The 14,377-nt window shown below is 35.7% G+C and overlaps 1 protein-coding gene across 6 annotated transcripts in view; it reads left to right on the top strand.

The window, feature by feature from the left end:
* The window catches only part of TTC7B (tetratricopeptide repeat domain 7B), a 116,149-nt gene that overhangs the window by 3,783 nt on the left and 97,989 nt on the right, over positions 1 to 14,377 (top strand). For 5 of the 6 annotated variants that reach the window (XM_058162548.1, XM_058162540.1, XM_058162542.1 and 2 more), the window contains exons 2-3: positions 9,721 to 9,875; positions 12,048 to 12,216. In XM_058162548.1, coding sequence (XP_058018531.1) covers positions 9,721 to 9,875; positions 12,048 to 12,216 — 324 coding nt within the window. Of the gene's footprint in view, positions 1 to 631; positions 705 to 9,720; positions 9,876 to 12,047; positions 12,217 to 14,377 lie in introns of all 6 variants that reach the window. The other variant, XM_058162541.1, reaches the window with a different exon arrangement.

Raw genomic sequence — 14,377 nt, 5'->3', positions numbered from 1 at the left:
TAAGAAAGAAGCTTATGTGAAATGTACCAAAATTTGCTTCAATAGGCCACCCATAATTTTCAGGTGTTGGTATAAATCGATATCATGGTTTGAAAAAGAATCAAAAGTTGATAATGCTAATAGTGATGATAATACTTCAAATTCAGGAAGTGAGACTGATTAGTTAATATATCATATACCATAATGTGTGCCCTGAGCTTTATCTTTCCTTTTCTAAAAATGTTAAAATGTGTAAAGATTTATTTTAAAAAAGGTAAAGTGTAGTGAACATCTGAAAATGAAATCTACCTATAAAAAAGACATTATAAACACAAAGCAAATTTATTCAGAAGGTATGGGATTTTTTAAAATCGGTACAAATGTAATATCCACCAATTATACAAATTCAGCCAATTATTAAGAAATGCATTGATTAATATTGAAAGATTTAGGCTATAACTGTAATTGTATTCCATTAGTTTTTTATCTTGCATTAAATAAACCATCCAAAAAAAACTTTACTTCATTGAAAAACTTTATGTTGAAAAAAAGAATAAAGAATAAAACAGTGGTAAGGGTTTTCATGATTTGCCATCAAATAATTAGCAAATTCCATGCTATATTCATGCTGCCTCCCTGCTCTCTCCTCCAGCATGAGGTTCTTTATGCACTTCACTCTTTAAAAAAGAAAAATACTGAATGTCATACAAGATCAACAACACAAGGTATGTGAATGTGTGAGCATTCCTGATTGTGTGAATGTGGTAGGTTGTATGTTAATATCATTTGGTTTAGTGAGTCATATCAAACTGTTCATTATCAGCAGGACTGCTTATAATGGTTTTTCAAAAGCTTTTCCATCATGCATGATTCTCATAAGTAAAAGCTTTAAAGGATTTTAGCATGTTAGAGATCATCTGAAATTCTGTTGTGACCAAGGCCCAAGTAGTGATTACTAAACACAATTCAGTCCTCAACAAACTTATTTTATTAAAACAGCTGAGAATTAATTCATTCTCAGCTTAGTCGAAAACAAAATTCTTAATAACCAGTCCATCGGCCTGTCACCAGCCTTTGATGTCTTTGGCAACGTGCCAAAGGCTTTTCTTGGCAAAACCCCCACAAAGTTCAAGACAAGAACTTAGCTGACAAGAAGCATGGAAATCAATGTTGCTTTTCTACAAAGAACCCAACGGCTGATTGCTGCTCTTTTAAGCCTTATGGGAGTGGCCAATCATCTTCTGGCCTTACTCTTGAGTTGTCCTTTTTCTTCAGCTGCTCTTGCCTTCTGGCCGCTCTTTGCATGTGTGCATTAGGAATAGGTTCCTCCTGTTCCTCTGCCTCTGCTATCCACCTCTGGAGGCTCTGGAGTCTGCGCATCGCTCCCCAGATGGCCCTGGCCCCATCTCTGCCTCTGATGCAGAGCCCTTGTCCGGGCCTTCCCCTGACTCTAAGACTGGCCCATTGTCCTCCCCAGCCTTCTCACTGTCTGATTCCAATGACAAGTCTGCGGGCTGTTGGCGGACTACAACAAATTCCATATTTCTCATGTAGCAGAACACTCGGAGGTATTCTATCATTGCCCTTTGGCTATCTCCCCAGGCATATTTTTAATTAAGCTTTCTTATTTCTATTTTGAAGAAACAGGAGGTGCCTTTAATTATAGATTGTAGTATGTTTTAAAACTACAGTGATTGTAGTAGACTAGAATGAATCTTAAAGGCAAACAGTTTTAAATATATGCATTTGAAATCCAGACTTATATATAATGTGTATTTGTTTTTTTTATGAAATTAACATTGTGCAATATCCTTTGTTTATTATTACGGCATGCATGTCCTTCCCTAATGTAAATTGATATATCTAAAAGTTGCTAAGGTTGAGAAACACTGATTTATATGATCAGTTGGACGAATTTCAGCCAGATGATAAAATTGTTCATTTTTATTGTTAATTATGTAGCTTTATGAGTAGAATTGATTATACATATTAGCTTTTCTACTCTGGAAAACTTTGCATTACTTGATTATTATATAATGTAGTATTAGGCCAACTATTTCTCAAATCAACATACATGTACATTATCTGAAGTCAGCATTTTGATGGCAGATGGTGATGATTGCTAAATGAAGGAGGAGAGGAGACATCTTAAGAAAACATTTCTGTAATATTAAATTAATGTAAATCAGGTCTTCCGTAGCCCAGAGAGTTTTATATAAATTATATATATAAATTATATAAATCTGATTATATAAATCTTTACTTTAATGGCATATGTTCATTCTTTAATAATTAGAAGTATTAAGATAATAGGTTATGCTTCAGTTAAATAGCATCATTGTCCAGAACTCCTTTTAATATACAAATGCAACTAACTGTAGAGAAATATACAGTTGCTCTTGAGAAAGAAGTGGGAAAGCTAAAGGATGCCAGTGAATAAATAATAATGCAAAGACGCTCAAACAAAGATGAAACATGCAGAACTTCAGTACAGTATAGATGTCAAAATCCAAATTACTTGAGAAGATATTCCCTACTTACAAAAACCTCTGGCATTAGAAGATGAAGTTAGAGCAGCACTTTAGTCATCATCAAATCAAAAGGCTATAGGAATTTATGGAATATCTATAGGAATATGTCAAGCAACAGAAGAAAATTCAGTGAAGGTTCAAACCAAGCTATGCCAGCAAATCTGGAAAAAAAATACAATAGCTAACAGATTGGAAGAGGTCAATCTACTTACCAATGCCAAAGAAAGGAGACTTAAGAGACTCGTATAATAGCCTTTCACACTCTAGAAAAAGAACACTTAGGATTATCCAACAGATTAGAGCCCTACATGGAAATGGAGATCTTTTGAAGCTGACTTTAGAAAAGCCTGAATACATTATTATGGATGCCTGCTGGATAATTGAGAAAGCCAAAGAATACCAGAAAGAAGTTATTTGTGCTTCACTGATTATAGAAAAGTGGGTCATCACAGTCATTTTTATGGCAATCATTAAGTGAACACAGTGGTTGTAAAGTGAATGCCAAAGTTGTTAAACAAATGCCAGGGTCATTAAGCAAACTCATTGTTTGCTATAGGGCAGTTTTTGCCAGAAACCAAAATAAATGTTGGTTTCTGGCAAAACCATTGTAAACCATGGCCATTGCAAATGTTCGTAAATGTGGACTGGTTGCCGAGTGCCCAAAATGTGGTCATGAGACTGGGAGGAGTAAACGTTGGACTTTCAAATCCAGGTTGTAAATGGTTTTTTCAGACCCCGTTGTAACTTTGAACGATCAACTGATTATAAGTCAAGGTCTTATCTATTTTAGTAATAAACTCAGAAGTAAAGAAATGTGCTATAATTTAGCACTTAGAATATTAGTGAAGGTCTTGGAAAAGATAGTCAGATGTGACAAAGATTAGAATTGTACAGGCAGTGTTTTTCCATATGAAACTATTAAAGCAAAACTTGGATTTTGAAGAGGAACACTTGAAAAAGGATTGATACTTTTACCACGGATATTTATAAAAACAAATAAAAGGATCATTAAACTGTTCAAATGCATGTGTTACAATTTAAAATATTTTTTTTAAAAAAAAACGTGACACCAGAGAAATGGTCTAAAATGTATAAAGATACTTCTAATCACTGTTGAAAATGTGAAAAACATGAAGGGCTATTTTATCATTCATTTACGAAAAAATGAAAAGATACTGGATACAAATATATCATTGTGATGCAGAGTTTCAAAAATTAGCACTCGATGAAACCAAAACCTTTGTTGTTAGGACATACACACTCAAGTAGAAAAGACAAGAGTGGAAACCTTTATAGACTTTTTGCTGAAAATGGGTAAAAATTAACTGCTGATTTCAGGATTTAGTTATGATATGCAATATGAAAGGTTGAAGATGGTAATTGCTATGTTTGTAACCACTTCAAAGAAGATTGAAAGCTACTTCTTTAGATATCTTTCTTTTATTTTTGCTTTTTCTTTTATCCTTTTAGAATCTTTTTCTATTTCTTCTTCTAAGTTTCTGTTAATTTTTAAAAACTTTGTAAAATTTTCTTTTAATAAATTTTTAAAAAAATCAACCTTGAATTCATTTTTGAGGCACAAATCATCAGGCTTAAGTTATAATTTAAGCACACTATGCAAATATCTACCTCTGGAGAAATCTATAATGCTGGGAAAAGGTATGAGGTTGACCGTCATTTTTATAGTAATAATGCACTGTTGGAAAACCTAATCAAACAATTGATTTATTAGCATGTTGAAATCATGGATTTGAGCTTACAGATAGTCCTCAACTTAGCAGCTGGTCAAAATTATAACAGCCCAGCCCCCTCCCCCAAATATATTCACGACCAAATTCTGAAGTTCTGATGGTTGTCCTCCCCCACAGTCAGTTGACTGCATTTGAGCGCTTGGCAGTTGGCTGCAATTTACAGTGTTTTGCCAAAAACTGGCCTTTACTTCCAGGTTTTGCAAAAATGCTTCATAGCAAACGAAGACTAGTATAAGTCTGTTTCCCATAATTAAATATTATATAGATAATTAATTTAATCATATCTGTGCGGTACCACACTGATGCAAATTACTCCTTTCTAGTTGTAACAATTACAACTTTCTAGGACAGAACTGCATTTCCTTACTGCTTTTTCAGTAAATTTTATATCTACGTCTATGTCATTGTATGTTTTTTGCTTGTCACTTAATTTGTTTTCTTATTATAAGCAAACTGTTGTTGTGTTATGGCATAAAAGCAGACATATTTAAGTAGAAGTATCTGTTATTTATATTTGGAATATGCAATGCCTGAATAACAAATGTTGACTATATAACCCTATTGTTAGATCTGTAGAAGTGTAAACAGGAAGTGTGTCACTGAGACTGCCACTGGAACATTTTAGGAACTGATAAAATTTGAATGTTGACAGGTTCTTGAATTTTTCAAGGGGTGATGCTACTGTTAGAAGCCTCCTTAACTTACTGGCTTCCTGTTCTGCAAACAATAGATTTAGAAAGGCTTGTGAAAGAACTATTCAGTAGTTACGTAGAAATGGCTTCTTTCCAAAGTGATGTATGTTTGTGACTGATAGAATAAAAAATCTTTTTAAACAAATAAATAGTCAAATGTTAATAACCCTTACAAGTCTTGAGCTGTGTTCTGGTGTTCTTTCAATAATGGTATTTGTGACTTTTTAAAAAAAATTAATTTTGAACTGCAGTTGTTCAAAATAAATTTATTGTTATCTAATATCATATATTGAACATTAACATTAATAGCAAAACATTGTCAAAATTACTTAATTTTAATCCCATTAATAAGTAGTATTTTCACTATATTCTGATTCTTTTTTTAGTAGTGTCAGTATTCCAGTCTATCAGCGATTGGAAAGAAATACCTTGGTACTACATGGTCAAAATATCTGATGGTGTGGCATCATAGATCAGTCACTTCAGAGTCAAGGCAGGAAAAATTATGTTCACTAAGAATCTACTTTGGAAGAATCACAACATGAACATTTTAAAATCTGCCTAGTCCAGGGTTTGAAAAGAAGGGGAACTAAACATTTTTCAGTGTATTGCTAACAATGTATTACAGAACTCCACTCTCTTTTTAGAAGTCTTTTAGCATTTCTATGATATAGATTGAAATGCAAAGTAAAATTGATTTTTGACAACCATTGTGTGATTCACCTGAGAATAGCTACTTATGTTTGATATGAGCACTTTTTACAGAAAATGTTAAAGCTGTTATAAAAGTAAACATTTTTTTTGCCTCAAAATGGAAATTGCTTTTCAAGTAAAGCTTAAATTATTTATAATGCAACCTCATATAATGATAGCTGAAGAGATATTTCTCTTTTGCAGAGTGCTTTTGGAGTATTGCAATGCATAGTTTAGAAGGGAGCAAGTTGGGATACTAACTCTTCTTTCGGTAGCCCATTTTCATTTGAAACTCCTCCAAGTCACTTTAGTTCCTCCTAGAATTCAAGATAACAAATGAATTATCTTTGAATGTATTTTATGTATAAAATGCATGGCATTTTAAGTTAATTATTTATCGTACCGTATTGCAGTGTGTTTGTGAGTTGCATAGGAAATCTTTTATTGTTTTATAATAAATAAAAGCAATGGTCTACAAATTTTAGGGACTATTTAAGAGAGAAAAATAGGCATGCTGGGAAAGGATCAAGTGTCATTTGCTCCTGCCTCCATTAACTGTACAGTTCTTTTCTGAAGTTGTTTTGCAAAGGAGAAGCAGCTGTTGGATTAATGTTACAGTCAATTGCATTGTAGCATTTAGTTTGTGTTTCAGGAGTCCCTATATATCAGAATGATTTATTGCTAGGTCTGTCCTCACCTTCAATGCTAGCTCTCTAGCTCACTCCTCCAGCCAAATATCCCAGTTGCTTAGTGAAATTATCTTAATTCCAGCTTCAACAAAGTGATCATTCAAAGTATAAATGTTCTCTATATGTCAAATAACGAGAAAGATAGGGCCAAGAAATTCATGGAATACTACTTGCACTTTCATTTGAGTAACACATGAGCAACCATACATGTTACTTGACCAATTGTACACAAGACTGACTCAAGGCTATGATACAAATCGTTAACAAGAGGTGGATTTAAGGTCTTGTTTACCCATAAATCAGACAAGAGGTTCTTGAATGTGGCTGTCCCAGATTCCTGGCAAGCAAGCAAAAGCATAAATCTTTCTTCTGTTGCACTTTTCATTAGGCAAAGAGGTAGACAATCAGTGCTCAAAGCATCAAAACAGTATGTGATTACAGACAAATAGCTTCGTTTGTTTGTGTACCAAGCAGTTTCACATTAAATAATGTAGGAAGTATTTTTATCATGAAAGCAACCTCTCCCCCCATTTACTGCTCATTATGTTATGCTTACTTTACTAAGGCTGCTAATAATATTTATTATTTCATTCACCCATACACATCCGTACTCAAATATATATGCAGAACAGAGAGATTTTACTATAAGATTGCAAATTACAGTAATGGGGACAATAAAAATGAGAAAGATCAGGAGGTTGGACTAGAGGACCTCCAATGTCCCTTCCAATTCGGTTATTCTGTTACTGCTACCAGATTTAGGAATCAAATTATGTGTGTGGTATTTATGCATATATTAAAAAGATAATTTGTTAATCTGTGTATATAATGGAAACTGCTAATCCCTAATTTTGATATATTATGATGAAAAAGTATTCTGGTAATGTGGCAAATAGAAATACATAGACAAAAAGAATAAATAGAAATACATAGATACTGGCATAGCCTAGTGCTAGGCTACGGAATGTTGTAACTATATTTATTGACTAAATCACAATGCTAGGCCATAAACTAGAAAGGCTAAATACAGGTAATACTTGCTTAACATCCATTTGTTCACTAGCAGTGCTGAATGAAGGAACTCCCAGTCCTCATCGCTTAGGCTATCACAGCAGCCCCATGGTTATGTGAACTATGTAGGGTCCACCTACATTTATGACCACCTTTTGGCTTGCTGCCTACCTACCTGCTGCTGCCAGCTGTTGCTGCCAGCTGCTCCTGCCTGCCACACCATATACCACTGCAATACCAGATGGAGTCGTCTTCCACTCTGCCTTCTTTCACATTGATGGAGCAAGGGCCTTCTCTCGCACCGGCCAGGCTCTCAGTTGCACACTGGACAGGTCCTCTATTTGTGTTCCACCCAGGGCCTTCTTTGAGAAAGAAGGCCCTGCTGCAAGGACCCTTCTTTTGTGCTGGTGTTCCCTTTTTTCCATGTACCAGTTGGGGGGTTCTTCCTTGAAAGAAAGCCCTAATCAACACATGGCTTAGAGACCCTGGTTGGTGCATGAGAAAAGCCCTAGCTGGTGTGAGGGAGAAGGACCTGGCTGCAACAGTACTGAAGAAGGCCCTGCCCGGACAGCGCAGTAGTGATGTGTAGAGCAGCAAGCATGGCATAGGACTTGGTGGCAGGGCCAGCTGGCCTCAATGGGCAGTCAAAAGGGCAGAAGATGGATGTCAAACCTGAGGTTGGCCGAACGGTGGCCATTTTGGTAGTTTTCTCTTGGGAAGTTTCTCTTCTCATGGCTTCAAGGTTGACACAACGAAGGGGCCAGGGATGGGGCTGTAGAGATAGCTGGGGTGTTATAGCCTAAATAAAATCCTTTACCCTGGGAGTCAAGGATATTGGTACAGGTGTTCAAAAGGTGGAGACTGAGGTCACCTAGCAACTGGACTGTATGCTGATTGGACCATGTAACTGAAGATACTGGGCGGCAGTTTTTCTTCTAATTGGGTGTAAAACTGGCATGAACTTAGAGTCAGTTTTCCACCAGGAACGTGTCAATTTGATATGTCCAATAAAATGTTCTTTGAGGAATTTGCCTGGCTTGGAGTTTTTACTGAATGGGATATATTACTTGGAACCTTGACAATGGGAGGGAGATAGGTGAGTGGAGGGAGTTAAAGTAGAGGCAGTCCCTTGTCTTTATCCAAGAATGGCTTGGGTCCAATAGAGTGGTGTCCTCACCTAATGATCACATGGGAGTCAACAATTGAATTGATGGAACTGCTGTTGCTAAAGAGTGCAGTCATGTGATGTTTCACTTAACCTCATCAGTTAGTAAAGGAGTTCCCAGTCCCACTTAGGATTATTAAGTGAAGACTGCCTGTAAAAACCATATAATAATAATAATAATAATAATAATAATAATAATAATAATAATAATAATAATAATAATAATAATAATAATAATAATAATAATAATTTAATTTGTATACCGCCCTTTTCCCGAAGGACTCAGGGCGGTGAACAGCCAAATAAAATACAAGAAACAAACACATACAATAAGAACAACCCTTAAAAAACTTATTCAATTGGCCAAATTTAAAATACAATATAAAATTACAAAATTACACCCTATAAAATTACAAAAATTTAAAACCCATTAAATCCAATTAAAATTTTAAAAATCAAGCCAGTCCAGCAAGATGGAATAAATAGGTTTTAAGTTCGCGGCGAAAGGTCCTAAGGTCAGGCAGTTGTCGGAGTCCAGGGGGAAGCTCGTTCCACAGGGTAGGAGCCCCCACAGAGAAGGCCCTCCCCCTGGGGGCCGCCAGTCGACATTGTTTGGCCGACGGCACCCTAAGGAGTCCCTCTCTGTGCGAATGCACCGGTCGCTGGGAGATAGAAGACGGCAGTAGACGGTCCCATAAGTATCCTGGTCCTAAGCCATGGAGCGCTTTAAAGGTGGTAACCAATACCTTGAAGCGCACCCGGAAGACAACAGGTAGCCAGTGCAGTTTGCGCAGGATAGGTGTTACATGGGAGCTCTGAACTGCTCCCTCAATAACCCGCGCAGCCGCATTCTGGACTAACTGGAGTCTCCGAGTGCTCTTCAAGGGGAGCCCCATGTAGAGAGCATTGCAGTAGTCATATTATACAGTTAGTACCACATGTGAACAACTGAACATAAATTTTCTTAGACTATAAGTGTAACACACACACATACATACACACACGGCCTTTTAGGATCTATTAGAAAGTGACATTTATTTCATGTTAAAGATGAGTGCCCACTCCAGAAGATGTGCTGCAAAGCTGCTTAAAAGTTAGACATCTTAGTACATTTTTATGATTGATGGTTTTGTGTTATCTCATAGTGATGCTTAGTGTTAATAGAACATAACAGATATTTAACTATATAATAATTTTGTCTCTCTGTAGATGATATGGCAGAACTCCTCCTTGGAGAATCCAAGCTAGAGCTTTTTCTGAAAGTGAACCCTCTAAAACAGGGAGCAAGTCCCTGTGGACCCCGACCAAAATTAATTGAAGTCAGGAAGCATCTCACCGCAGCACTTGATCGTGGAAATTTAAAGGTATTTGTGCTTCCATAGTGATTGTTGAGAGTTTGATGTTTGAGCAATATAAGAATAAATAATGTTGCTTTTAAAATATTTAGATAAATCATTTATATAATTGCAATACAAATCTATTTTGTGTATCAAGAGTTCCTAGTTTTTGTTCTTCCAGTTTTACAACACGTTAAGTATATATCCTGTCTTCTGGGATTCCATATGATTTGATTCTACTTAGCAGGATAAATTGTCATTGGAGATAACAGGCTAAAAATATGGCTGTGACAGGTGAGAGAAAAAAGCTCAAGAAATAAAATCAAGGATAAAGCTATGAGAATGAAAGACTTGCATTTCCAAAGATATGTAAATTAAGTACCAGCAGTGAATTCATAATGATGTTTGAATTTCTTCAGATATTATTTGAAATGAAATATATTAATCTGAAGCTTAGTTTTGGATGGGACTTAATTAACTTCATTTAAAAAAAATTAAGCTCCAAGTCTCATCATCTTTTTGATAGCATTTAGACTTATATACCACCCCATAGTCAGTGGTGAAATGTGAAATTTGTGGTTACTGGTTCTGTGGGCGTGGCTTGGTGGGTCATGTGACTGGGTGGGTGTGGCCAACTTTTTTTTTTACTTTTTAAAGCATTTTTTTACTACTGATTTGGGCAAATAGGTAGTAAAAAATGCTTTAAAAAAGTAAAAAAAAGGTTCCAACGATCACGCAGCACAGCTGTGATTGTCGGAACCTTTTTAAAAGCATTTTAACTACCTATTTGTCAGAACTGGTTGTAAAAAAATGCTTTAAAAAAGTAAAAAAAAAGGTTCCAACTATCACGCAGCACAGCTGATTAACAATCAGCTGTGCCACGCGATCCTCGGAACCTTTTTTTTTTCTCGGAACCAATAGTAAAAAATGCTTTAAAAAAGTAAAAAAAGGTTCCGAGGATCACGCGGCAGCTGTGCTGTGCAATCCTCGGAACCTTTTTTTTTTTTACCTTTTTAAAGCATTTTTTTATTACTGGTTCGCCCACATGGGTAGTTTTAATCACTACCGGTTTGTTCAAACCAGAGCGAACCGGTCGCATTTCACCCCTGCCCATAGTTCTTTAAGCACTCTCTGGGTGGTTTACGATGTCAACATATTTTCCCCAACAATCTGGGTCCTCATTTTACCGACCTTGGAAGGATGGAAGGTTGAGTCAACCTTGAGCCCCATCAGGGTTGAACTCCAGATTGTGGGCAGATTTTTCCTGTAATACTACATTCTAACCACTGCATCACCAGGAACCTGATGAGATTATGGTATGGTATTTATTTTCTTTTTACACTGTCCAAGACTACGTGGTTGAGCAGTATATGAATAGTTTAATAAATAAAAAAATCATTTCCTTCATGCCCCCATTACTTGGTGTTTATCTTTATTAGACTGCAATACTAGTCTTGCTAATGTACATTTTAGGACCAAGAAAAATAATGATAATTTGATTCCTTACATTAACGGATATTTGATTGCGATTTTGTTGAAAGATTAAAATTTATCCAGCTTTTTACGTATATTCTTATTTCAAAATATAAAACCAAAATGTAATTTTTTATGTTGCAAAGATGTTACTTCTCTTCTTTTCAGTTACAAGGCATCTATTTTTAAAACTATAAAGTTGTATTTTAGTTGTATACTTAATATTTAAGTGCTACTTTAAAAAATGTTGTTTTAGAAATTACGATCTTAAATTATACTAGTCACTTTCCTTTCTCATAGGCTTTTTGTATAACTAAACTAATAATGGGAGTGCAGTTTAGATCCATGATGGCGAACCTATGGCATGCGTGCCACAGCTGGCACACAGAGCCGTTGCCCAACTCAACTCCATTGCGCATGCACTCGCCTCACGCCAGCCAGCTGATTTTTGGGATCCGTGGGCGGCAGGGCTTATGGGGAGACGCAATGCATGCGTGTGGGTCGTGTGTGCAACTGCGGGGGGTCACATGTGCATGTGGGGGAACAAGCACCTCCCCCACAGCCTGTTTTTGGGCCTAGGAGGCAGCAAGAAACCCCTGTCGATTAGGGGTTCTAGGAATTTTTCTTTTTAATGAATAAGTTCTGTGGCCTAAAATAGTTTAAAAATCCCATGTATGATATTGGCTTGTATCTGATACGTGCTGCTTGCTCTCTTTTTTTTTCTAGCCAGAGTTCTTACAAGAAGCCCATTTAGTTATGGCCAAATTAAATTATATGGAAGGTGATTACAAAGAAGCTCTTAATACATATGCTAAAGTGGGAATTGATGACTTGCAGCTTGCTGCTGTACCTCCTTATCGTTTAAGAATGATTGCTGAAGCGTATTCAACCAAAGGTAAGCTGGCTTCCAGTGTAATTGTGAGTTGCTCTCCCCCTTTATTTATTTTTATTTCTCACTATACTGAAACTTAATAGCAAGTGTGTTGTTAATTCTGTGACATAGAGCAAAAGGCATGCAGAAAAGAAAGGGATGCATTATTAGTATAGATAAGGCTAGCAAATTTGGTTTAAAAATGCACAGTCAAGAACAAATGCGTGTTTAATTTGACCTATATGGTCCATATTCCTTCAAAATACACTTACAATTGTTTCTATGCAGAGGGGTTGTTTCTGAGAAAAGTATCATGTTAGAGTTACAGATTATGATGAAATAATTCCTGTCACATAAACTATACAGTTACCTTCTCCACTTTATGCGTTTGGCCTTTTCCTTCAAAATATGAGCTATTGTAACAACAGGAAGTTTGGAATTGTCTCTAAAGTCTTGCAGAATTCTGGGTCTCACACTTGTGAATGGATTTTTTTTATAATTCCTCTTGTGCTGCAATCAAGCTAGAAGTTGCCATATTACCTAACATATATTGATGTGGAAACTCTGCAGTCCGAAGTTGTTTTCAGAGTGTATAGAAACTTCAAATAGAAGTACTCTTATTGAATAAGTTTTTATTTTTAAATATTTTAATAATATCATGAAGCTTTCCTACTAATAAGTATTTGAATACTCTGGGAATCTTGAAAGAAGACAAGTCTTGAAAGAACTTTATAAAGCCTTCCATCCTTTATAAGGTAGGTAAAATGAGGACCCAGATTGTTGGGGGGGCAATAAGTTGACTTTGTAAATATACAAATAGAATGAGACTATTGCCTTATACACTGTAATAAATAAAGAAGATAAACAAGGCATTTAAACAAATAAACAATAATAATAATAAATAATAAATAAACTGACAAACATGGAATTATTTAAAAAAAAACTTCCACCAATGAGCCTGATTCAAAGGAGATTTTACAATATTGATCAGTTTTTAGTTGCATGTTATTTATACTTCAGTTAGCTGTTGAAATAAACATGGATGCATTGCTCACAGTTCTCACAGAAGTAGAACTGTTCAAATTTTCACAGCCATATCCCAGGAAAAATATTCGAAGAGAAGTGACTCTTCTGTACTGAATACATTTCTTTATGGATTTTCAAAAGATGAAATTAGATAATGATGTTTTGGAATATTGCAGTACTGCTTTTTCCAAATATTAGTTTCTGTTTTCTTAAGGGTGTATTTTATTAGTATGAACAATATTTAAAAGATAAACAAGGTCAAACAAGGCATTTAAACAAATAAACAATAATAAATAAACAACAACAATAATAATAATAATAATAATAAATAAAGAAGATAAACAAGGCATTTCGGGACCTCTTCACAATTGGATAAACGCCTTCCTGTCAAACAGACAACAAGTGGTCAAAATTGGCAACGCTATATCAAATCCTGTTCCTGTCAAAAGTGGTGTTCCCCAAGGTAGTGTTCTTGGTCCAACGCTCTTCATACTATACATAAATGATCTCTGTGACCTCATCTCAAGTTATTGTGTTCTCTTTGCTGACGATGTCGAACTATTTAATACCACTAACAATACTTCTACCCTTCAAGAAGACCTCGACTTAGTTTCCAATTGGTCTAAAACTTGGCAACTCCAAATCTCTACCAGCAAATGCTCAGCCTTACATATTGGAAAAAAGAATGCTATCAACAAGTACAAACTTGATGGTCATTACCTTACTAACGACCCTCACCCTGTCAAAGATCTTGGAATTCTCATATCAAATTACCTAAATGCCAAAGCCCACTGCAAATACATTGCAAAAAAGGCTCTAAAAGTAGTAAACCTAATTTTACGCAGCTTCTTTTCCAAAAACTCTACACTACTAACTAGAGCATACAAAACATTTGCCAGACCTATTCTTGAATACAGCTCATCAGTCTGGAACCCACACCACATCTCTGACATAAATACAATAGAACACGTCCAGAAATATTTTACTAGAAGAGTTCTTCACTCCTCCGAAAACAACAAAATACCTTATACCACCAGGCTTGAAATCCTGGGATTAGAAAACTTACAACTCCGTCGACTTCGACATGACCTGTGTTTAACACACAAAATCATCTATTGCAATATCCTTCCTGTAAATGACTACTTCAGCTTCAATCGCA

Source organism: Ahaetulla prasina, chromosome 1, assembly GCF_028640845.1.
Source record: "Ahaetulla prasina isolate Xishuangbanna chromosome 1, ASM2864084v1, whole genome shotgun sequence".
Classification (NCBI taxonomy): Eukaryota; Metazoa; Chordata; class Lepidosauria; order Squamata; family Colubridae; genus Ahaetulla; species Ahaetulla prasina.
The sequence above is the reverse complement of the archived record's forward strand: the minus strand, read 5'-3'. Positions and strand labels throughout refer to the sequence as shown.